This window comes from Neofelis nebulosa, chromosome 12, assembly GCF_028018385.1.
Source record: "Neofelis nebulosa isolate mNeoNeb1 chromosome 12, mNeoNeb1.pri, whole genome shotgun sequence".
Taxonomy (NCBI): domain Eukaryota; kingdom Metazoa; phylum Chordata; class Mammalia; order Carnivora; family Felidae; genus Neofelis; species Neofelis nebulosa.
In genome coordinates, this window is record NC_080793.1 from 12,018,701 (window position 1) to 12,042,227 (window position 23,527).

A 23,527-nucleotide genomic window follows, 5' to 3' on the forward strand; every position below is an offset into this window, starting at 1 on the left:
CGAAGATTAGGATCAATGGAAGGAGTAAGCTACTGTGCCCTAAGAAAGAGGTATTTGTTCTGACAGAGGGTGTCACAGAAAGCAGCTTTTTTTTTTAATGAAAGGATTTTGTTCAAGAATAGGATAAAGAATATCCCAGGCTTAGGGGTGGTTTTGGAGACCTCTGAAATTCAGTAGAAGGCAGTGTTGGAAATGGAGCTTGAGCCGAGCCCATAGAGGGCCTTGAATATTGTGCTAAGAAATTTGGACTTTGATTATGTGAGCACTATAGGGCCACCAAAAATTAAAAAATTGTTTTCAACGTTTATTTATTTTTGAGAGAGAGAGAGAGAGAGAGACTGAGACAGAGCGCAAACACAGGAGAGTCAGAGAGAGAGGGAAACACAGAATCTGAAGCAGGCCCCAGGTTCTGAGCTGTCAGCACAGAACCCAACATGGGGCTCGAACCCAGGAACCACAAGATCATGACCTGAGCCAAAGTCAGAGGCTTAACCGACTGAGCCACCCAGCACCACTGGAGCCATCAAAAATTTTAGAGGAAGGGAGTGATATGATGTAGCCTCTTGTTTTAGAAAGGCAAGTTCACGCAAAGGTTGTCTTAGACCAGGGTGAAAATAGAAGGGCCACCAATTGAAAGATGATCGCAATAGTCCAGGTAAAAGAGGAAGCATGAATACCAAAGCAAATTAGGCTATCCGCTATATCCACTATCCATTTTACGCCCATTATATTGTAATCTTCACAACGTAAGTAGGTTGCAGATACGTCATTTTACAGCAAAGGAAATGGAAGCTCAGAAAGGTTAAGAAAGTAGGAAAGCCAGGTTTCTGATCTTAAAATTAGGTGAGTCAGGCTGCCCTGCCACCTGAGGAGTGCATGGGGACAGAGAAGCAGGTGAAATCAAGATCTGTGAGGTAGAGCCTTCAGTGACCAGGTGAAGCAAGAACACGGTGCGGGGGGTGGGGGTAGGGTGGGAAATACTGCTTTTGTCGTTGCACATGTTGCATTTACAGTGTTAAGGCTGGGCTGGCTGTGCGCCTCAACTGCTTCAGCATCCGGAGGTTCGTTTTCCCTGCAGTTCCGGCTGCATCCAAGCGGTGGCTTTCTGCAGAAGGGGAATGGATGGGTAGCTGTTTCTCCCCCAGTCCTTCCCGACTGAGACCACGTTCTTGTACTGATCAGTCTGCTTGAAGAATGTGATCCTAGACTTTCCTCCAAGCAGAATGGCTCAGCCCCTGGAAATGCCACTTAGGATATCAAAACATTCTTTTGCCTGTTCCTTCATGTAGCAGCAAGGGCTGAATGGTTACACCAGCCAAGCACTGCTGGCCCTTCTGGGAACTCAGTCGAGCAGGAGACGTGGTAGCCCCAGTTCACCTTTGCGGTCCAAGCGGCCTCAGCAGGGTGTCATTAACCCTGTTTTAGGGGTCAGGGAAGGCTTTGCAGATGAGGGGACATCTGGATTCCCTCTTTTCCCTTAACCCAGGGCAATCTTTCATTTGACCATTAAGGAAAAATACCTCATTTAAATTCTTTATTATAAAAGGAACATATGCTTTTTAATAAAGGATAATCAAAACAATCAAAAGTGCATAAAACGGAAAACAAAAGCATCCCTGCATACTTAAAGTTTGATACATGGCATTTTAGATTTTTACTACATATATAAGCATATATATATGTATATGCATATATAAATTTTTAAATGATTCATGCTGTATATATATTGCTCTGCAACTTTCATTTTTCCTCCCACTTGGCAGTATTTGGTGGACATCTTTTCACATCAGTTCAACTGCTATCACATACTTCTTAGCAGTTATGCAATATTTCGTTGTGAGGATGTGGTATAATTTACTTCCTTGGCCCCCGTTTATGGGCATCTGGATGCTCTCTCAGAGGGTGAATAGATGTTCACAAAAAGGACAGGAAGGGACAAGAGACCACGCTGTCTGAGTAGTCACCGTGTGTATGGGCTGGAGAGTGGTGTAGGCTTCTGGATAGTAATTCACTACCCGTCCAATATACGTTAAGTGGGGCTGAGGGAAGTGAGGCCAGTTGAGCAGAGCGTCAACAACAACTCTTGAGACATTGCGATGTTTTTCTGCAGGCAGTGATGGCCAAGGGCGGGGGCGTTGAAGGATTTTGACGGAGGGATTGAAGTGACTGGATTCGTATGTTTCTGACGTTACTGGGACAGCTGTGGGTGGGTGGCACTGAGGGGACACTGGAGACCGAGAGCTCGTCTAGGAAGCTACTCCACCAGTCTGGGCCAGAGAGGGTGGGTGGAGCTGGATGGCACAGTGCCCTGGTCATGGGCACGGAGAGGAGAGGGCGGATTTGGGACCTGTTTGGGGTGGTGCTGGTAAGATATGGAGGGTGGTAGTGGGTGAGGAAGGAGAAGAGTGTGGGATCTAACATCTGCCTCTGGCCCTGGAAAAGAGGAGCTGGGTAACACTGCAGTGACCGAGATGGGATGCGGGGCGGGGTGGGGGGAGAAGCTGATGCATTCGATTCAGTATCCTCTTCTGTTTGTTTCTGTCTTCCTCCCGATACCTCATTAAAGGAGGAAGCCATCCTCATCAGCATTTCCATCGCCCCCAGATTATGCCCAGTGAACCCCGATGTTAATGATTTGACCAGAACCCCCGCGAGTACTCCCGGCAAGTTCAGTTTTAGATGTATGACTGTGGGTTATGTTAAGCCTTCGTCGGCCCTCACTTTTATTTAAAGGACAAAATGCTATCACCGGTTATCAGATGCACATATGCTTGAAGTTTCCAAGTTGGAAGTGCTGACAGCAGCTTCTCCGTGTTGCCGGGTGAGGAGAGGTCTTCCGAAGTCTTGGCCTAAGTGGTCACGGGGGCAGCGAGAGCCCAGGACCACTTGGCTGGTTTCAGACCAGCTGGGGCAGGCGGGAAGGCACACACTCGTATTTGCTCAGTTACAATCAGCAACGACTTCTTTGTGTAAAATGATAATGAGGCCATTAGGAGAGGCTCACCTGAAGTGCAGCGTTGTGAATCCAAGGTAATTAAACACCTCCCGAATGAAAGGGAAAGGCCGGGGAAGGTTAAGTGAGGAATAATCTGCAGCACAGGTGGCCCAAGGCCTTTGAGGAGCTAGGAGAGTGACAGTGGCGTGCACCATTTCAAAGGATGGAAATGTCACCCTAGTCCCTGGGAGAGGCAGCATTTCTGTTACTGGGAGGGTGGGAAGTGGGCCATATATATATATATACGTATATATACGTATATATACATATACGTATATATACGTATAATATATAAAATTTTTTTAACATTTTAATAAAGCATGTTTCTTTTTCACATTGCTGTTTCAAGTTGAAAGTCCGTGACAGAGTCTGCCTGCGTGCCGAGTGGCCTGCCTTGCTCTTCATGGGCTCTCACGACTGGCGCGGGGCCTATGTGCCCCAGAACAGGAGAGGTCACCATCAATGGGATATTTACTCCCAGGTGTTGAGACATAGTCAGAACTCCTTCTAGAGGAAAACTGTTTTCCTTGGCCTACTTCCAAGCAGAGAGAGGGTAACCACCCCCCTCTGTGAATATTCCCATCGCTTCGACTTCCCAGAGAAGGACATCAGCCGTAGCCTGACCTTCACTCAGTTTACTGCTCAAACACATAGCACGCCCCATTAGCAACAGCACGGGATTTTTTTTCCGTCGGCTCGGCAAGCCCTCCATGGTGACTTACTGTGTGCCAAGCGCTCCATGACTTCGTGTGCCCTTCCAGCTCATCTTCACAGGCTCTGGCAACAGAGGATTTTTTATCCCTTCAGTTTCTTCAAAATCTCTGCTGTCTCCGTAGCGTTATTCGTAATGGCCAAAATGCGGAGACAACCCAGGTCCCCATTCCTTAGATAAATACATAGGATAGATAAGATGTGGTATGTCCGTTTGGCGGAATATTATTCACCTGTGAAAGAGAATGAAGTATTGATAAGTGCTACAACGTGGAGTAACCTTGTTTATAATGAGCGTGATGCGAAGTGAAGGGAGCCAGTCACAAAAGACCGCATATTGTGTGATTCCATTGATGTGAAATGTCCAGAATCGGCAAATCCATAGAGAAAGAAGGGGGATTCCTGGGTACGTAGGACAGGGTGAAGGAGGGAGGTGGGGGAGACTGGTCGGGAATGAGAAGTAACTGACGGTAAGATGAGTTTCTTTTGGGGGTGATAAAAATATTTGGGGATTAGGTAATAGTCATAGTTCTACAACCTTGTCATTATACTAAATTAAAACGGCTGAACTATATACTTCAAATGAGTGCATTTTATGGTATGTAAAATATATCTTCGTAAACCACTAAAAAATCCCTTATCAGAAGCTTGTTAATAAGAAATAATGTCCTAGGAGCATTTCTAAAGTCTATGTAATCTATCCCAGATCTGGGATCCTTAATATTTTTAGGTTCACAGGCACCTTTAGGGATCTGAGGAAAACTGTGGAGCCTATGCCCAGAAAAATGAGCATCACTCATTCATATTAAAATTTGTAGATGATTCATGGGCCACCTGCATCTAATTTTTCTATTTTCTTCTTGAATAATGTCAGGCCGTTACATAGTCCTACATCTAAGCCCATACACCTTCCTGAAATGTCACCTGTGTGCTTAAAAACCGTCATTAGGTTTACATTTCCCTCAAGAAGAAGGAAAAAACTCCTTAATGTACTCACAGCACCTCTGACCTCTGCCTCCCTCCTGCCCCTCCGCCTCGTTTTATAAAAGCCATATTCTCCACCATTCTCTCCACGGAACCTACAGTCCTTTCTATTCGCTGAACTCCTTCTTACCATCGGGTTTTTTTCCCCTGTGTTTGGTATTGTTCCTTCCCCTCTTTGCCAAGTTATACTTCCCCCTCCAGATTTCTTTTTTTCTTTTTTTCTTTTTTTTTTTTAGAATTTTAAAAAAATTGTTTATTTTTGAGAGAGAGGGAGACCCAGAATCCGAAGCAGTCTCCAGCCTCTGAGCTGTCAGCACAGAGCCTGATGCGGGGCTGGAACCCATGAACTGTGAGATCATAACCTGAGCCAAAGTCAGATGCTCAACCGACTGAGCCACCCAGGCACCCCCACCCTCTAGATATCTGTTCAAGCCTGATTCCCTCTAGGAAGCCTTCTTTGACCTCCTTAGTGATCTCTGTCATACACACATCACAGTAGCAAGGTCACACGGATTGGTATTTTCCTTACTGGAATGTCAGCTTCATGAGGGCAGGGCCCATGTCTGGTCCTGCTCACCATTGACTCAAGGCTACCACATTGCCATGTTCCCGGGGTACTTTTCATATGGAACACAGTGTGAATGGTGTGCCCGGAAGTTGTGCAGTGTGGCATCCTGAGGGGGACGGAAAGCATGTCCAAAACAGACCAGGAAGCTTGATGTTGTCTCTGTCATTGGGGGCAACAGCCACCATCTTACACAGTCTTTCCTGCATTGAGGATTCACAGGGAAAAATCTCTTTTAGTTCCCACTTCCAGGAAAACGTGTTTTCATTTGTTCGGCTGGTTTGTTTGTAATACATGGACGCAAAGAATCTCACAACTCGTGTTTCTCTTTTTGCTTTGACCACGAGGAGGCCCTTAAGTCAAATTTGCAATGTAGTTCTAGCCACCATGTAAGACCTTATAGCTTACATTTATATACTAAGTATTTCTGGCGGCTTTTCCCAGTTCCATGGCTTTCTTGTCTATTTTTTAAAATCTCTTGAGGAAATATCTACAAGCTGCTACTGTTTCTTCAGAGTATGAAGTATATAATAATTTATATTATACATATATTTGTATACATTTGATAAAGAATTTTGAATATACTTAAATATATAGAGTATGAGGTGTGAGATATATATTGTATGTTCTAAATAAGCCATTTATTTCTAATATATAAGTAAGTAATAATATGTAAGTAATTTGAAGAGGAAGAGTAATTTGGCACCAAGATAATGTGTGTGGTTTGGGCTCAGATTATAAGACTTTCAATTCACATTCCAATTAACCACTTCTTGGGTTTGTTCCTAGACCTGTATTCTAACCTGAGACTCTTTCCCCCTTGTGAGACAGGAACACTAATCCCTTCCTTGCAAGATTGTTGACAGAATTAAATTAGAAAATTGATGTGAAAGCACTTACCTGGTACATTGAAACTACTTAGAAAGTGGTTTTGTTTTTGTTCTTATCTGATACCCTCTAATAGGAACGACCTTCTATTCCAGTTGGAAAACCTACCCTAATACTGAATGCAATTTTGTCCTCCCAGCAGCGGCGATATTAAAGCCATCCCCCGCCCGGGGAATTGCTGGAGCTCCGTGCGTGTTGGGCTTAGCTGGCCATGCTCCCACCCTGCCCTCAACCTGTGTCTCCTCTCTCTCTGTCACCAGATCTCTTCACTGAAGAACCGGCTGAAGAAGGTCTCCACAACTACGGGGGATGGTGTGGCCAGGGCCTTCCTCAAAGCCCAGGCCGCTTTCTTTGGCAGCTACCGAAACGCTCTGAAAATTGAGCCAGTGAGTAGCTTCTTGGCATTTACAAATCCATGTTTGGTCAGGGCTGAGAAATGTACCGCAGGGGTCACAAGAAGCCAGCTCTTCATCTGGTTGTTGAATTCACCTAGAAGAGTGCGTGTGTGTGTGCCTGTGTGTGTGTGTGTGTGTGTGTGTGTGTGTGTGTGAGTGGTGAGGCCAGGAGGGCGCCCTCTCCTCGCCCTACCTCTTGGCATAAAGAGGTCGTACTGCCCCTGTGACTGTTAAGATCCCTCCCCTCCCGGGTAGCCCCAGCTGCATGTAAATACGGTGCCCAGACCTCACACTCACCTGCTCTCACTGCGGATCCTCTCCACTTAACCAATGGGGAAACTGAGGCTCAGAGAAGCAACACGACTTGCTAACCAGTGGAGGAGCCGGATAGTCCCAAAGCCTGTGCTTTCCCTCTCTGTCCCAGTGCCTTTTTCCTTTAAAGGGGCCTCTACTCCACCCTTGAGAAAGCAAGGTGTCCTGGGGATTCACTTCTTAGGTGCGGCCAGGGTGGAGTGTGCAGAGGACTGGGAAACAGTGTTACCCGTCTCCATGGCCCTTCAGCCTTCCTGAGCCTCAGTTGCCTCATCCATGTCCCCCGCCTGCCCTGTGAGGTGAGAAGTTATTGTGGAGATCTCAAGACATCGGGTCAAACCAAAGAAAGTACCGACTGTCCCAGCTTCAGTGGGAAGCTTTCATCTAATACCCCTCTACCCGGCCCACTCCTGGCCAAGGAGAACGGAGAAGTTGGCTTGGGGACCTGGGTCACTCTGTATAGGAGAGAACGTGGAGGGCAACCTTGCCGACAGCCCTTTTCTGTCAGGAGCACAGAGTTCCCTTCATCCTGAGCCGGCGGGTGATGGCAGCCGACCCCCGGTCGGAGTGGGGATGAGGGACCAGCTTAGGCTGCGCTGTCGGCCAGGCCTGTTTGTTTCTGTCTTTTGTTTTAACTTGTAGCATTTTATTGTCTTAAATGACAGCAGGTGAGTATATGTCAGACGGTACATTTCGTGTGCAAACTCTGACAGTGACTCTTGGTTATGCTTCCCCATGAGCCACAGTTATATGTTAAGATTTTTTTTTTTTTTTTTTTACCACTTTGATTCGGTCATGTGTCTCAGCGAGACCCAGAATAGGAGCAAACACCTGCTTTCCCTTCACCCAGAACATACTGTCCACAAAGTGGGGGTCAGGGAGCGGCGGCCTCGTGCCACCAGCCTCCTCTTCCTTGTCTCCTGTCTCGCACTGAGGCCTCACTTGCTGAGCTGCCTCAGCCTCAGGCAGTGTCATGGTCACGTAACATAAGGGATGCACTCTCTTCGTGCTTCCTGTGAGCGACTTCCCTGAGGTCCTCTAAAGCCCTTAGTTAAAGCACATTCTCTAGGTCTGCCTCCTGGTCTCCAAGCGAGGCAGCTCTTGTTCTGTGTCCTGACCTCGGGCCCAGCCAAACCAGTCAGGTTGAGGGCTGATTTGAGCGCCCGTATAATTCAAGAAAAATTTGGCTGTCTTCCCATCCCTAGAAGGAGAATGGGATAACTGGCCCGTTCCTTCCCCTGTGTTGCTGGGAACTGACAGACGTGCGGTGTCTCCACTTTTAAAACGATCTCGTTATCGTCGTGTATGTGTCGAGAATCCGAAGGCTGTTGAATCTTGGTAGGCATTGCTGGATATATGATCTGGGCACAAGTTGCTCCTCAGAAGAAGTTTATGGTTGTACTTTGCACTTGGCTCTAAAAGGCATTGGGTTTAAGGACGGAAGCCCTGGAGTTCAAAGCCTGGCTGTGTACTTCCAAGCGGTACGACCTTGAACAAGCCACTTAATCTCTTTAAACTTCAGTGTCTTCACCTGTGAAATGAGGATTAGAATACCTATCATTCTGCATCCCCAGATGGTTATAAGGATCAAATAAGCCATAAAACGTTTCATAGGGAAGGTGAAACTTGACCTGGGTCTGATGGTTTAGGTTTGGAAAAAGAAAGAGCCTCCGTTGGTGTGGTGGCTGTGGAGTTAACTGAGCAAGCAAAGGCTTGGAGGCAGTACCCCTCACGGCCACTTTGTCTGGGGCCGTGAGTTTGGGTAAGGAGAGGGGGCTGCAGGAGAGAGGTTGGAGCCAAATTTGACAAAGCCTGGGATGCTAGACTAGAAGTGTAAACTTCACCCCGTAGGGAATGTTAGTTTTTCAGCAGAGATATGTTTGAACAGTAAATACAGGAAGCAGGACCAGGAGACCGTCAGGGGGACTCAGAAGAGAGCCCTCTGGTGGTGACACCGGGAAGAGGTACCATGAAGAAGAAATGTCTAGATGGGTCTACAAAGGTAAAAAATAAAGGGCAAAGATAAAAAATTATGGGGCAAGAAATGTCAAAATGCTTCCCAAGACTTCTGGGAGAAGATGATGCCCATAAGTAGAAAAAGAAAAAACTTAATGCAAAGGTGTTCCCAGTAGCTGTATTTATCATGGTAAAATCATAAACAGACTAAGTGTTCCGAATAGGCAACTGGTTAAATAAATTAAAAAATATCCATCTGCTAGAATATTACATAGTCGTTAAAAGTAGCATTTTGAGGGTAGGATAATGAGTTTGGTTGTAAACATGGTACCTTTCGTGGAGTCTCAGCTGCCATTCGATCGTAAAATGCACCCTTACTTTAGGTCCCATTACGAAACAGGAAAGGGTGCTGCCGATGATAATTGGATGCCATCAGTTGTAAGACACATCCAGATTCCAGAGATGTGTGTGTCTGTGTGAAGAAATCTGCGTCCTAGGATCAGTGAGATATGGCAGATTTGTCGTGCTTTCTGTCCCATTCATCTGCTCCGAAAGACGTTTTTTCTGGAAGGCCGGGAGGGAAGCCAGAGGGCCTAAAATTTTCTGGCCAAGAATCATCACCATGTTACCTGGATGGTTTTTGAACCATAGTTTTAATTCTAGGCAATTCGTCTCATCCGAAAGATGGGATAACAACACTTTCCATGCAAGATTGTTTGGGGGATTAATTAAAATATTGACTGCAAGGCACATGTGAGCCCAAGAAGGGATGACGGATAGGGAGCACCGGCCACATGGGGGTGGCGTGGGGAATGGTGCCTTGGGTGGCAGTCAGCACAGTGCTGAGAGGGAGGTTAGGATGACCTCCCCGGGGCCACTTGTCTTTTAGTTGTTTAAAATATAAAAATAGCACCTGTTCTTGGTTTAAAAAAAAAAAAAGTTTAAAGTAACAGAGAACTAGAAATGAGAAAACACCCGTGATCCCATCATCTGGAATTAAGACATGTTAGCATGTTTCTACCTAGGCCTTAGGGTTTGGGGGTCCTTTTTGTTTCATTCTGATTGTTTTTTTGGTTTTTCACTTTCAGACAGTTGAGATATTCCTGGCAAAGCTGTCCAGTTCCCAGTTAATTTGGTTATGCCTTTAGTATATTGCAAGCATTTTTTTCACATTATATAAAAACTCTTCTTGAACATCATTTGTAATGGTGGCACATATCTCATCAGATGACCCCAGTGGTTCTCAACCCTGGTGTGGATCAGAATCACCTGTGGGGCTCTTTAAAAAGGCAAGGGTCTGAGGTTTGTGTCAAGTTCCCACAGGCTGCCATCCGTTCTGAGGCCCACCACCTTATCCTAACGCTGGTTCTTTTGATCGTCGGTAACCTTTCACCATTTTAAATCACACTGTGATGAGCATCTTTATATAAATCTTCATGCTCGGGCTGAATCATTTCCTCAGCCAGAATCCCTGACGTGGATTCACTCGGTCAAAGGATCGGGGTACACTGAGGCCTTTGAGACATGGTGGCCAGAAGCAGGCGGTAGCCTGGAGGGGAGAGCCTCTGAGGCAGACTGCAGCACAGGGCCCAAGCAGCAGCCTTGTGTGCGGAGAACATTCCATGGCTGATGGCAGAGGAGAGCCCGCGGGACGGAGGGCACAGCCAGCCGCTGGGAGCTCCTGTGGCTTGTCTGCTATGGCCACTTTGTCGCATGCCCACGGTGACCACCACGCTGCTACGGTGTGGCGGCCTCCCACCCTGGGCCAACCCGCGTAGTCGTGGGACTTGGGTCACCGCAAAGTCACAGCGTTTGGGTTTTTTAAAACACGAGACATGACAGACTAGACTTGTGCTCCTTTCTACTCTGCTTGGCGGCCAGCTCCTGCTGTGCCCCTTGGTGCCCCCCTGGCTTTGGGAGGAGGGCGAGCCCCAGGCTGAGGGGCCCAGAGCTCACTGGAGACTTTTAACTCTTTGGCCTTTTTTTTTTTTTTTTTGTCTCTCCTACTGGAAAAATTTCAAAATGCAGCTGGCTGGGGAATCTCGAGCTTCGTTTTCTTTCCCCTGCCCGGAAGGGAAGAGGGAGGCAGCCCCCTGCTGAGGCCGGCCACATGCCAGAGCTAGGCTGCTCCCGTCCATGCCTTCTGCCGTGTGCTTGTGCCCGGCCAGGAGGGCCTGCGTTGGCTCCCTGGCGGTGTCTCTTCAGGGCCTCCGTGAAGTCTTTCTCCCAAGGGTCAGAGACTGAGACACCAAGGGTGTCCAGTTAGAGCCAAGTCTACCTGCTCGGCGGCCTCCCACGAGGCTGGAGCTTGGTTCATCTCCAAGTCGGTCCACATCTGTGATGCCAACAGTTCCCTACAAATGCCCCCTTACTATCCGTTTTACAGGGCGGGGCGGGGGGTGGGGGGATGCGGGAACAAAGGCCGCGCTGGCCGGTGACTTCCTGGTGAGCAGTAGAGCCAGGAGGCAGCCTCAGGTCAGCCTGACTCCAAAACTCAGGTTCCTTCCACCACACCCTCTTGCCTGTCTTTGTTCTGGTTTCCTCATGCTCCGTGTTAACGACTCTGTCTCTGCATTTCCAGCGCTGGGCCCGGGGCATGACACAGTGCAGGCATCAATGAGTATGTTCTGGAATAGGTGGCAGGACGGTTGAAAGAAAGTAAGGAACAGAGAAGTGTATGAGGCCAGGATTGTGCTCAGGGTGTTCAACACAAACCCGCCGCATCCTGCCTTGTCTCTGAGGCTTTGGAGGTTGGTGCTACCTGGCAGAGGGGAGGGTGTCTGCAGATCACGGGACCCATTTTTCAGTCACCCAGAGGATATGAGGCGCAAGGCCCAAGATATTTAACAGTATCGGCCACGCCAACTTGCTCTCTTCCACTTAAAGGACAGAACCACAAGCAGCGAGGCAGCCCCGTTCGGAAAAACCCCCTTTATCCATGTCAAGCGGCGGCCCAGGCTCCAGCTCATTTATTTAGGCCTTTCTTGCTCTCTGACACGCCTCCCTAGCAGTTGCCAGGCAACTCTGGGAGGAGCAGTGTGTGTTAGGGATTAACTAGTTAGGGCTGGGGTCCTTTTTGGCAAGAAGGGGATGAAAGACAAATGATTTTAATTGCTGGCCCAAGGATCCTTTCTGTGCCTGGTGGAAGATTGCAACTTTTCGAGGATAGGTGATAGCAGTGTGGTTCTTGAATTTGCCTCGAACGAATGAATTTTTAAGACTCTTACTTTTGCCACACTCCTTTGTTTAAAATTATATCATCGCGAAATCTGAACGAGACTAACCCTACCACCCTCCCTGTGGAAGACGAACCACAGTGGCCTCAGTTTTAAAGAACTTTCCAAAAGAGAATTGGGTGCTTCCATTTCATCCCTTTTCCTGTTCAGAGTTTCTCGCAGCTCACACGTGGAGTCATCTTAAGGCAGTGCATTTGAAAGTAGCCGTTCCCACCTCTGGCCCGCTGCGCGTCTTGGTAAATGTTAGAGAGCAAAACTGACGCCTCCTGTTCTGGGCTGGTCATCTGCCGAAAGGCCGGTATAGATGGAGCGCCATGAGAGTTGTTGACGCGGCAAGCCGGTGCGGCTGTCTCTGGGCCAGCCTGCCAGCCAGACCCCCCGCACCCCCTCCCCATGAATGGAGCACAGCCCCTGCCCTCAGGGAGCCGGCGCTGGGGTGGAGGCAGTGAACCGAGCGAGCATCACTGTTGTATGTTCTGCAGGAGGCCATGCGGGCAGCATCCTGCTCGCTTCGTCTAGCCCAAGAGGCCCAGCTTCCAGATCAGCTGTGGGTATGCTGGCATCATCCACCTTACAGCCCCTGATTTTGCACGTGATTCTGCTGAGTCATATTTATCCACCTAAAAAACCCCTTAAAGACGGAGAAGTTAAGATGAAAGCAGATTGATAGCCTGGCTTTCAAGCATGAGCGGGTGAGGCTGTGTCGGAACGGGTCGGAAAAACACCATGTACGTCTGTGTCCTGGTTGAGTGACACCATTGATCTCATGGTTTCAAAAAAGCGCAACTGTGTGTGTGTGTTTATTTTCGGCGTGCCAGAAAATAGAAGAATGTTTAGACACCAGAAAAATTAAAACATCACGACCGTCCCACTGAACTAGCCCAACTACCTCAACCACCTTTCGTAATATTCTCTTAAATTATTTTTTCCTTTTGCAAAGCGTCTGCATAGCTGCTGTCAAATCTAAGTGAGAAGTTTGTTTCCCTTCCGTTTAACATCACCTCCCACGCATTTCTGGATAGCTGCAGAGCATTCCTTCAGGCATAGCTACCATAATTTCCGGAACTACTCACATCGGACCTCTAGGTCGTTTCCAGTCTTGTAGCGCTATAGTTAATACTGCGCCGAACATCTTTGTGAATAAAGCTCTGAGACACCATTTCGAGGGCTCCCGAGTAGAAGAAATACAAGTGAGATGCAGGGACCTGACGGGGTGCCAGCGCGTCACCAGGTGGGAAGGAGCAGATTTACACTGACCCCGTCTAACAGCTCGGGGGCGGGGGGGGGGGGGAAGCATGAAAAGCGCTTTGTGGTATGAGCGGCCTGCTCTCCACATAGGCGAGCGGAGGGCACCCAGAACATATATAAGGGTGTTACTAAGTTATGCCTCCATCTTGTGCTAAAAAAAGGTTTGAGGACCCTTCAAAACAATGTGTACTGCAAGACAAGAGTCAGGATGTGAGGGAAGCAGGGGTGGTGGGGGGAGGAGAAAGCCCGGAAGAGGCCAGTGTGTGCGCCTCTGTGCTGACTGTCAGATTCTCCACACAGCTTGGGAGTATAGGGCTGGACGTGGAACCCACGTCTGTATTCCAAGCCCACGCTTTTCTCTTTTCTTCCTTTTTTCTTTTTTTGGTGGTAAAACGTAACATAAATTTTTTAACTTTAACCATCGCTAATGCCATTTGGTGGCAGTAGGGACAGTCCCGATACTGTACAACCACCATCACTATGTGTTTTCAACATTTTTCATTACCCCAAACAGGAACTCTGAGCCCCGGAAGCAATAGCTCCCCATTCCCCCAAACCACCAGCCCTCGCTAACCTCTCATCTACTTTTTATGAATTTCCCTATTCTAGATGCATCATGTAAGTGAAATTAGATCATATTTGTCCTCCTGTGTATGGCTTATTTCACTCAGCGTAACATTTTCAGGGTTCGTCCACGTTGTAATGTGTGTCAGCCCTTCATCCCTTTTTAAGGCTAAGTGATATTCCACCGTATATATGTACATACCCCATTTTGCTTATCCATCCTTCTGTTGATGGACACTTGGGTGGCTACCACCTTTTGGCTATGGTGAATACTACTGTGAACATTCCTGTGCATCTATCTGCGGGCGCCCCTGTTTTCAGTTCTTCTGGGTATATACCTAGGAGTGGAATTGTTGGGTCATACGGTAATTTTATTTTTTTATTTTTTTATTTTTAATGTTTTTTATTTATTTTTGGGACAGAGAGAGACAGAGCATGAACGGGCGGGAGAGGGGCAGAGAGAGAGGGAGACACAGAATCGGAAACAGGCTCCAGGCTCCGAGCCATCAGCCCAGAGCCCGACGCGGGGCTCGAACTCACGGACCGCGAGATCGTGACCTGGCTGAAGTCGGACGCTTAACCGACTGCGCCACCCAGGCGCCCCAGTAATTTTATTTTTGAGGAGCCACCAAATTGTTTTCCACACAGAGCCCATGCTGTCTTTAAGCAGACAGTGGTGTGTTTGTGAAGCATGGATATGTACCCATGAATATTCTGTAGGAAAAGTTGGTGAAAGATTTTATTTTTCCAGTTTATTTTAGGCAAGCAGATAGGGAATTAAAGCCAAAACCTACAGTCCTGAGCTACACAGATGCATTGACGAGAGGAACCTTGAGTGGACTAGAGAAGGGGCTAGTGACTTACTGGTCACCGTTTTTTCTCCGTGTAGTGTTCATCCCAGGTCAAGATCACAACCCTGGGAATGAAGCAGGGAGAGGAGAGGTGTGACCACCTCCGGGACCCTAGGGACCACCACTGTAGCTCCGTGGGTCTGAGCAGCCGAGGAGGCAGAGTGGGATGGACAGAAGATGTCTTGAGCCACCTGGGTTTTTGTCCTGGCTCTGTCATCTGCCAGAAGATGACCTTGGAAACCACTTAACTTCTCTGAGCCTCAGTTTTCTCATCTGTAAAATGCAAATAATGCCTACCTTACAGGGCTGCTGAGAAAAACAGCAGTCATGTATGTCAAGCACAGCACAGTGTTTCTGCTGACAGTAGATATTAACTAAATGATAGTGACGACCATTCCTGGGTCAAGGGAGTAAAGGAGGAAGAGGAGAATGCCATCTTCTGGAACAGTAGGGTCCATTCTTGCTTAAGTGTCACATTACCTGAAACCAGTCACAACACAGTGAGATTCTGGCCCATTTATTCCTGTCTTTTGAAGTAACTGAAAGTTTGGCTTTTATCTCAAATGCTACATAAAGGATGTGTAAGAAGACACATAATATCAAATAAATACTGAAGGAAATAATTATTAATGGTATTGCTCACCAGCACTTACAGGCAAATACGGGGGTGGTAGGTACCAAGGGTTTAAAATTAAGAAATACATTAGAGTCGATTTTCTTTAAATGCACAAGAGAAAATATGGTTAATATTTTTTTCTGTTTCATTCAAACGTGTCTTGCTGCTTGGGAAAAGATGACCATCATTCGATATTGGCCCCAATCTCCACGGTCCACCTCCCGGGGCGGGGACCCCTATGTTGCCGGCATCTTGAAGCCACACCACAAATGCTCACTGTCCTGAGAGCCATTGCTCTAGACTGCCCAAGGACAACGTAGGTCCTTACGTTAAAGAAGATGAGAACTGGAAGGAAATTCTCTTAAACACGATGACCGAGCTTATCTGAATGAGTTCGAAAAGCATCACTGAATATGACCAAAATGAAATTCCTGTATGTCCTAAAATACTTGAAAAAATAAACCCCAGCGAGTGTATCTTGACCATCCAGGAGGAGTTCTGTGCTTCCACTTGATCTCCTATCATAATCCTGGCTCCTTTCTTACTTTGTTCCTACAGGACGGGACCACATTTTGTACTCCTTGTGGTCCCTCACATAGTCTGGTATTTAGCAGGTGCTCATTAAATATTTGTTGAATGTGTAGATGGACAAATGAATGAATGGTACCTGTTTTCCCATGCTGTGCATCGGGAAGACTAGTGGTCATATTCCAGTGTTACATAATAGAGATGCTTAGTTTAAAAAGCAAAACAAAACACAGCTCCATTAGAGTGTGAGAAGAAGAATGTGACACAAACACCATATTGTGAATGTATAAATGTAAAACAAAGGCACAACCCAGCAGCTACCTGGTAGCTAACCACAGGCAGTTAGGGTCTGCAGAAGATCCCCCTGCACGAAATCGCCATGTGCAGTAAATGCTCAGTTCTAGTTAGGAGCATTCGAGAGGTGAGTGTGTTAATGGAATAAACTCAGTTTTCAATACTGTATCTTTGCGGAAGCAGCAGCAAAGAGAAGTGGTTGCTATTATTGGAGTTTTAAGTCAAATGATCTCACTTTAGGGTCTTTTACTTTTTTATGGAGACTCTGAAAAGGAAACCTTTCTGATCCATTTCCAAGCAGTGATAACATTTGACAATTTAGAGCCTGCAACAGTGAGCTGTGGCTCCATGAACTAGGCAGACTGAGCTTAAGAACAGGATTCTGTCTTATTCTTTCTTCTATACCCCTGGCACATAGTAGTGGCTCAGTAACCTAAGACAGAGTGATGGTGGATTTGTTCTCTGGAGGACATTATGGTGTTTGTGATGATTAGAAGATAACATTGTGGATTTATTTCCCTCTCCCCACCTCCCAGACATGCATCCACGCTAACTTTCTGTGGGATGTGGGTATTCTCAGAAATACCCGGCTGTATCACAGTCTTGTATTGCCCTTTCACAAAGAAATAGAAACCTCTGGAAGGCAGTAGAGTGTCATGATTACTCATGTATCCCTGGCACAGAGCCTGATACACAGAAGGGGCTTAATAATTATCTGTGGAGGGAGTGACATTATAATAGTCCTTACCTGTAATGTCCTTAGTTGTTTGGGAGCTGAAACAGCTTTGTTAAGTAAATCATTAAGACCTGAAGTCTTAAAAGAAAACAGTATAAAACATTTGTTATATGCTAGACTGTCCGTTATTTGATTTTTACAGGCCCATATGGAGAGAGTGTCCCCATTTTACTGATGAGAAACCAAGGCTAAGAAAGGTCATGTCACTTTTTCAAGAAGTGGCAGAGCCAGGATTCGGACCGTCCATCTGTCTGATTCTAGCAACCGTGCTCTTTCCTCTGACCACTTGCCGCAACGGTGATTACCATATGGTCCATGTTACGTACAGTTTGAGGGCATTTCAGAAGCAAACTGAGCTGGTTCCCTCTTAGGAGTCAATGTCTCCAATCTGTGCAAATGTTTCTTGAAAAATACAGGTTAAACTAACACCATTTATAAATTCTTTTGCAAAGGGGAAATGTCAAAATTTTAGACATCTTTTAAAAAAACATTCCTTTAATATATAATTTTAATTGCCTGATATTTTGTTGTTTAAATATTTGATACTTGTGGTGATAATTGGATGAAAAAGTAAAACATTTGAAAGGGCAGCCCGCCCTCCTCTTTTCCTGGGCTGACACCTAGTGGTGAGTTTTGTCATGGCAGTGTTAATCCGGGTGCTGAACTTTCTTGAGAGTCCGTTGATTTTAGGATTTTTAAAAAATCAGTTATTTACATCATAAAAGTAGCTGCATTCATATAAAGTTAACTTATGAGGGAGCATCATAACAATGGAACTTTGATTTAATGTGAGATTTAATTATAATCCAGCCTTGCTAGCTGAAAATGATACAAGTATTGAAAATCTTGGTGTCCTTGGGGTGCCTAGCTAGCTCAGTTGGTAGAACATTGCAGCCCTTAATCTCAGGTTTGTGAGTCTGAGCCCCACACTGGGCATAGAGATAAATTAAGTAAATAAAAAAAGAAATATAAATTCTTGGGACAAACAACGCTTCCCTGCCCGCCCCTTCCCCCCCCCCCCCCCCCCCGACTTGGCCAGTAACCACCCTGCCCTGGGCACTGGCTCGCACACACACTGCCTAAGACTCGATTGCTGTGCTTAAAGACAGTGCGGGGCAGAGAGAGAGTTGCATTGAGGCGTGGTAACTGCGACGGTAGAATGTCGTATGAGGTGGTAGGCATCCGAATGCAAGGCGAATCGCTCCGCCTAGGTGCGAAGGGGAAGTTACCGAGGAACGGACGCACGTATGTGGCACTACGAGAGGAGGAGCAGTTAGTTCCCCAGGAGCAGGGCAGCGAGTAGCTCACGCAAGGGCGAGGAGCTTTGGAACTCCACGGCATGGTTGAGTGCCGAGGACCGTCGCCTGACTGGAGCGTGGACAGGAGAGTTAACCCAGGGTAAAGTGGAGAAGGGGTCAGGTCCAGTCCATGAAAGACCTAGATGGTCACAAAAGAGTCTTTGCACCAATACCATAGACCAGCATTTCTAGAACAATGTTCCTGGAAATATTAGAGCCACAAGATATTATGTTTTCTGATCACATAAAATTTGGGATTGTCACACAACGCATACTGTAACTCTTTTTTTTTTTTCTTTAAGATATTTGCTACGCACGTTACTGAAGCCTTGCTGTAAAGAAATCTGGTTAACTTTGTTTAACCTAGCATTTTTCCAAAACCCTTTCCCCGACCAAAATACCTATTAGCATTCCATGCATCTACTATCCTTACCACAGTTTGGGAAACACTTCTGTAGCTAATGATTGGTGATGAATTTTTCTCACTCTGAGGTCATGGAATTAGGATGCCAACTGTGGTCATTTTACCCCTGTCTCTGCTGTGAACCTCAGAGAAAAGCGTGCTCCTTTTCCAAAGCATTTTTTTGTCTGGCCAGACAGAGGTTTGTGGCCAACATGTGGCCTTGAGACATAGAGCCCAGCGATCACTAGACTCTCTCAGTTCAGGATCACAGGCTGCCACCTGGTCCCCTCAGTCCAGCACCTCGATCAGGGTGTGAGTCAGGATCTATCCAGGACGACAAAAACCCCTTCAGATGTTTACAAGAGGGAAAATAATTCAAAGGAATGGTCATCCAGCTGATAGAGGAGATGAGACTCAGGGCAGGGAGGTAATCCAGAGATTAGCAACAACGGAGGTGGTGTACTTGAGTTCCAGCGTCAGGGTCAGGGTCACCGGACTAAAGCTGGACCCTCTGGGTGTGTGCACTGGGCGCCTGAGTCAGAGAGGAGGCGAACCACTGCTGGATGACCCACCCAGGCAGAGAGAGAGGAGAAGAGCTCAGCTTCTCCCTCCTGTCCTCCTCCCCCTCCTCATCACTCCTCACAGGCCCTCGCATGGGCCCAACCGGGCAGGAAGCCAGCCGACCTGGGCGCCCGGGCATCAGCCTTCCTTCTTCTACACAGAATAGAACCGAAGAGCGGAGAGTTGGTCCGAGGTCAGACAGGGAGCAACCAGAACCCAGATAATCTATGTAGTAGCACGCTCCCCACCCCCACCCCTGGCAAATAATGTGCAACCTGGTAAAGTTAAAAACCCCTGATTTCTAGTTGGACTTGATGCCAACCTGGACCCTGCCTCTTCTCAGCTGTGCGACTCTGGGCCAATTATTCTGCCCCTCTGAACCTTAGTTCTTCAGTTATGAAATAGGAAAAAGAATCTCCACTGAAACGATACCTTCACAGGCCCTCCTTGACATATTCGTGGCCGGTTCCTGTTTTATAATGAAATACGAACGAGGTATTTACAGCTTTTCGAGCTTAGCGTGAAACTAACGGGAGTGTTTCGCAAGTCATGTATGTCGGTTGACCACTCTGAACTTCAGTGAATTGGCTGAAGTTTTATTAGCAGCAGTCATTACCTAGTAGGTGTTTTATTTCTTATCTTAATGTATTCACATCCCGGGGACATTGGGGGGAAGCTTGAAAAATGTGTCCTGGAACATTCACGTGCTGGAGAGGTTCTCTGCATGTATTATTGTTACCAGTTCAGTACGAGCTAAAGAAAATTGAGATTCCAGGAGAAGGACCACTGAAGAGATGTTGCACCTTGGGAATCACTTCCTCCTTGAACCACAGATTTTTTATTTTGTGAGCAGAAAAATGCTATCCTCATAAAACTATTTAAAAAATGTTTTTAAGTATTTATCTATTTTTGAGAGAGAGAGAGAGAGAGAGAGAGAGAACAAGCAGGGGAGGGGCAGAGAGAGAGGGAGACCCAGAATCTGAAGCAGGCTCCAGGCTCTGAGCTGTCAGCGCAGAGCCCGGTGCGGAGCTCGAACTCACGAACCGTGAGGTCATGACCTGAACCAATGTCGGACACAACCGACTGAGCCCCCCAGGCACCCCTATAATTACTTTAAGAATTAAAGGAGATGGCACGTGTAAAGTACTTGTTCTCTGCCCTCCGCAGAAAACTGTGGAAGCAGCTTCCACTTTATCCAGCGAATGTCCAATTCGCCAGCAGCCGCATTGCGCGTTGGTGTGGCAGGATTTGGGGGAAGCCTTAATGGGAGATTATTTGTGTTTGGTTTGCTGTCCCTGTTGGTGATGTGACCTGGCAGGCCTCCGCTCCCCCTCTTCTCGTCGGTCACAGCTCACTGGCATTATTCATAAGCCATTTGCTTAAGACTTTCTTTGCCCATATTCCCACTGTGATGCATTTTTAGTCTCCTCTTCTCCTCCTTTCAAAATGGTCTGTAGGTTTTGAGATTGTCCTGAGCAAGTCATTTGTCAGCTTAAAAGGTCATTATCCTTTGAAGGGGAACTTTTATCCTGAGTTCATTAGTTTTATCCTCGTTTGATGAGTGTTAAGCAAAAAAAAAAAAAAAAAAAAAAGGGGGGGGGGGAGCCCATCTATTGAACACGTGCTTCTTGCCTTTTATTTTTATCTTCTTGGTTAAACGTGTACGGTATTATCCCCAAATTGATAGTTAAGGAACTTAAAGCAGAGAGACTTGAAATAATTTACATCAGCAACTTGGAACAAACATTACCGGGACCCTACTCTCCCAGACGCATTCTAGATGCTTGGAGATAGAGCAGTGAACAAAATAAAGTCCCAGCCCCTGAATCCCTTATATTCTAGGCAGACACAGGAAACAAAGATGAAAGTATGTAATGTGTCGGGTGGCGACAAGTGTGCATAAAAGGAAAGCCGTGGAAGGGGATAGAGAGCCCCGGATGAGGTAGATGCTATAATAAGAGAGAGAGCTGGATTGGGGGCCAGGTCTGTCTGCCTGTAGAACTCATGTTTTTGCCACTGGTCCCAGTCTGCTGCTGGTCCTCTTTGGTGATGGCTTCAGTGAAGCACCATAAACTCGGACATTTTGCTTCTCAGTCTGGACTTGACAATTCAGTGTTTCGGGGCGGTGACATTGCATTCCAAGGGTACAAAAGACATTTTTGCTGCACTCCCTGCTGTCAGCCGCATGTAGCCTTTTCCTTCATCTCTCTGGTTTCCCAAACACATTTCATCTTGGTGCAGAAAGCATCTTGCCGGCTTGGACTCAAGCCCTAGTGCTGAGCAGACCAGTCTGTCCTAGAGGAGGGTCCCTGTGACTGCTGGCTCAAAGGAACTCATTGCCTCTTTTCTCTCTACTTCCAAAAAGTGATGTCACAGGTAGTAGCTTATGTAGTCTTAATTTCTGTTTCCTGATCTTTAGTATTCAGTAAGGCAGTTGAATTCCATGAGTAGGTACTGGGCACCAAGAGATGGACCAAGTATGGAACCTGCCCACAGGATTCAGCTGGACCTGGGTTCTACTTTTCTATTTATGTAACTTTGAACAAGTTAATTAAGCCCTCTGTGCTTCAGTTTCCTCATCTGTAAAAGGGCAGAACAAATGTTATTTGCCCCAGAGGATTAGAAGATTCAGTGAAGTAATACAGCATGGTGCCTGGCATATGAAAGGAACTTCATATTAGTTGGGCTTTTTAAAAAGTAAACCATATTTCAGAACAGTTTTATGTTCACAGAAAAATGAAGTGGAAGGTATCGAGGTTTCCCAAATCCCTCCTGTTCCCACGCATGCATAGCCTCCTCCATTAATAATACTCATTTTTATATAAAAATAACTCTTTAATTTATAGCTGAGTTCTCTCTACTTTCTATCCTATGAGGAAACAGTAGATAGGAAGTATCCTTTTTCATAATGAAGACCGTATATGTGTTTTAATGAAAACGATGGTAAAAATTCTCATCATGATTACAGTTTATAAAGAAATGTTGATATTCAATCTTTACAATTCTTCCCACTGGATAGATATTATTATACGCTTAAAAAAAAAAAAAGTACTGTATTGTAAAATAGATCGAGAAAACTGCCCTAATCACGCAAACAGCTTAACCAATTTTTATAAGACTAACATTGCCTGAGATGAGAAATAAGGTTTTACTACCCATCACAGAAACCCCCTTCCCTGAAAGCCCTTTCCCCCTTGCCAAAAGTAACCACCATCCTAAATTTCCTATTTTTTAAAAATAGTTTTATTACCCAAATGTTTATTCCTAGATTCTATAGTTTAGTATTGGCCATTTTAAAAAACAGTATGGTTTTTGATTCCCTTTTATATGTTCCTCCTCCACCCCTTTCATTTCATTACAATTTATCTGTTAAAGACCCCTGACCTACAGATTTCCAGGGTGGGTTTTGCCAGTTGTATAATCATGGTGCCGTTCACCATGTTCCTCTGTCTTTTGTATTTCTTGCTAATTGGCAACTGGATCCTGAGATTGGATACACTGTGGTTCACTCCCTTTGTCAAGACTGTGGGTGGTATTTAGCAAGACGATCAGAAGCATGTCAAAGTCTGGTTGTGTCTCTTGTAGTGTTTTTGTAGCCAGTGATGCTTAAGCCTACCTCTGTTTATTCGTTGGGAGTTGCAAAATGGTGATTGATGTTCTAAGTTTATCACTTAATTTTCATTTATTGGTTGGAATATTTTTATAAAGAGACATTTTCCCTCATTTACTATTTTGTTACCCAGTGGTACAGTTCATATGGCAAAGGTAAGATAAATACTTGGTTCTTTCCCTTTATGTGCCAGTTTTAATATAATGAATTAGTTCTCTAACACCCTCAAAATGGGCCAGTTCTTTTTTATATGTAGATTATGACCTGGTGGATTTAAACATTTGATGGTTTGGGGTCTCTTACAGTTGTTATTATTAATAAAATTCAAACTCAGGTTTGTGCCTGAGTACTTTTTTTTTTTTTTAAACGTGATCCTAGTAGTCTTTGATAGCTCCCTTGTTATCTGATATTACAAGACGTTCCAGGGCTTATCATGGACATTTCTCACCCCCAAACCTGGAATCATACATTTCTTCAGGTAGCCCTGGGTTTGTTTTAGTGGGAAAGAATATCTCAAGACTAAAACCTGAGTGCTAAGTATACTTGCTGCTCCTTGACTGGTCAGTTTCCAGGCCTCTTCAGTGGAAGAGTTAGGACACACACACACACACACACACGCACACACGCACGCACGCATGCACATGCACACGTGTATATATACTGATGCTTCCAATCCAAATTCAAGACTATAGAACTTTTGCCTAACCTCTTCTCTGTTAGGTTTGTATTTCCTTTCTTCCATACTGAGAATTCTGGTTCTCAGAAGGACACAGTGG

At 46.0% G+C, this 23,527-nt stretch overlaps 1 protein-coding gene across 23 annotated transcripts in view; it reads left to right on the top strand.

The window, feature by feature from the left end:
• DENND1A (DENN domain containing 1A) overlaps positions 1-23,527 on the top strand; it is a 513,465-nt gene that overhangs the window by 351,214 nt on the left and 138,724 nt on the right. For all 23 annotated transcript variants that reach the window (XR_009251413.1, XM_058694192.1, XM_058694190.1 and 20 more), the window contains one exon: positions 6,404-6,529. Coding sequence is in view for 22 of the 23 variants with exons in the window: in XM_058694192.1 (XP_058550175.1) it covers positions 6,404-6,529 (126 nt within the window). In the remaining variant the exon portion in view is untranslated. The remainder of the gene's footprint in view (positions 1-6,403; positions 6,530-23,527) is intronic.